The 1,954-nt window shown below is 46.8% G+C and overlaps 1 protein-coding gene across 1 annotated transcript in view; it reads left to right on the forward strand.

Annotated features, from left to right (window-relative positions):
* The window catches only part of Paxip1 (PAX interacting protein 1), a 46,262-nt gene that overhangs the window by 26,988 nt on the left and 17,320 nt on the right, over positions 1-1,954 (forward strand). Inside the window, exons 8-9 of the mRNA XM_035449057.1 lie at positions 4-29; positions 404-498. Of these exons, the coding sequence (XP_035304948.1) occupies positions 4-29; positions 404-498 (121 nt within the window). The remainder of the gene's footprint in view (positions 1-3; positions 30-403; positions 499-1,954) is intronic.

Genomic DNA, 1,954 nt, shown 5'->3' on the forward strand with positions numbered 1-1,954 from the left:
GCTCTTTGGACATGACCCAGCAGTGGAGAGTTAGTGCTGGTTCCTGTTTTCCCATAAGTTACAAGCTTGCATAAGTGCTCCCAGAATATGGCACCTATCAAATAATTGTCACACGTGGAGTGTGAGTCTCATACCTGTCATGCAGGCGTTACAGTGAGATAATTAGTGTTCTTTGTATTCTGCACACACTGCAGTGAGAGCCAGTGTTCACAGAGTGTCCAGACTGCCTCAGGGGAAATGCTGAGGGTTTAGTGCTTAGACCTGAATTAGGTCTTGTTTTTAATGCTGGTTTTGTATATAGATTAGAGGGTTTATAGCAACATTTCAAATGTAGTTAGATTATGGATTCCAACTAAACTCATCAAAATGCACTTTTAATTTCTGTTCACGTCTGTAACTCTAGTTCCAGAAGAAGGCTTCTTGCTAGGATGTGTGTTTGCAATTGCGGACTATCCAGAGCAGATGTCGGATAAGCAGCTGCTGGCCACCTGGAAAAGGGTGAGCTGGGGACGTGGGGGCTGTGTGCTTGAGGGGTGCAGGCCGGCTGCCTGGTTGACTGGCCTCATGAAACAAGTTCTGTGTGTGCGCTCTGGTACCATGAGTGCTGTCTGTCATCAGTGCTGCCCTCTGTGAGAGGTGCCTATCACTTTCTGGGCCTTTATCACTTAGGTGCTAAGTGGAATGTTGGGCTTCATGGTTCTTAGAAGTCCTTCAGGGATGATGGTTACTTGTAACTATCTTTTGGTGTGTGTAATTGTGGAATGATAGTACACATTTATTTACTCATTGTTTACTTGTTATTTTTTTTTAATGTATGCCTGTAAAGGAAAAGAAAAGTTTGGAAAGGTTTTCTTCTAATCATGCTTCAAATCAAAATAGAGCACCGTCATCCCATCAGATAAAAACTGAGTTTAGAGTGGAAACCTACCTTGAGTATCTGTCACTCTACGCATCCCTCCTGTGCTTAGGCCTCTGCCAGGTGCCGGTGCGGCCATACTAGGCAATGCTGAATTGGCAGAGGCTGGGCAAGCCACCAGGACAGAGGGGGTGTTGTGTGGTGTGGCTAGAGAAGGTCTAGGACATGCAGGATCCTGGGAAGGTTGGACAGGGCTTGTTAAAGCTGGCAGAGGTGACCATGAGACTGTCCATGGGAGGAGCTAGAGCAGGGGTGAGGGAGGTGGTGCAGACAGAGCAGCCTAATGAAGGTGTGCCTGTGACATGATGGGGACTGCCATCGAGTCTAGTCCTGGGCAGTTCTTGAGTGAGGGTGGTCATAGGTGAGGCTTGTCTGTCTTCCAGGCTTATTAGGTGCTAGGATGGTAGGATTTGGATTATCCTTACAAGCTGTAGAGAAAAGAGGTGGGTGAGTGGAGTAGTTAGATTCTGTGTTGTGTGCTAAGGAGACTTTGGGCTCCCCAGGAGAGTGAATGGCGGGCCAGGAGAGGATGAGGTGTGAGGGATAGGGCTGGGGAGCCAGAGGGGGCTGCAGTGGCAGAAAAGTAGGGAGAATTGGGAGTTGTGGAATGGAGTATTGAGAAGCTTCATGAAAAGGTAGAACTAGAATCAAAGACCATGAGACAATAAAGTGTGTTATTTCATATGCTTGTTTGAGGCAGGGTCTCCCCAGAAGCTGTCCTTGAACTCCAAGGATGACCTTGAACAACTTCTTGTAGCCACTTGGGATTACAGGCATGTGCCAGTTTCTGTGGTGCTGGGGACTTAGCCCAGGGCCTCTTGTGTGTTAGACAAGCTTGGCCAGCCAAGCCAACACTCCTCATCAGTTTAGCTTTCTAACGACTGTTTGAAGGATTACACCGAGGGCAGCAGCACAAGGTTCTTGTTTTGGTTTTGGTCTTGGTTTTTTTTTTTTTTTTTTTTTTTTTTTTACCTTTTTAAGATTGGCAGCAAGCAAGGCATTAGCCCCAATTTGCAAGTGGCATAATGAAAGCTCGGG

Source organism: Cricetulus griseus, chromosome 8 (assembly GCF_003668045.3).
Source record: "Cricetulus griseus strain 17A/GY chromosome 8, alternate assembly CriGri-PICRH-1.0, whole genome shotgun sequence".
In the NCBI taxonomy this organism is placed as follows: Eukaryota; Metazoa; Chordata; class Mammalia; order Rodentia; family Cricetidae; genus Cricetulus; species Cricetulus griseus.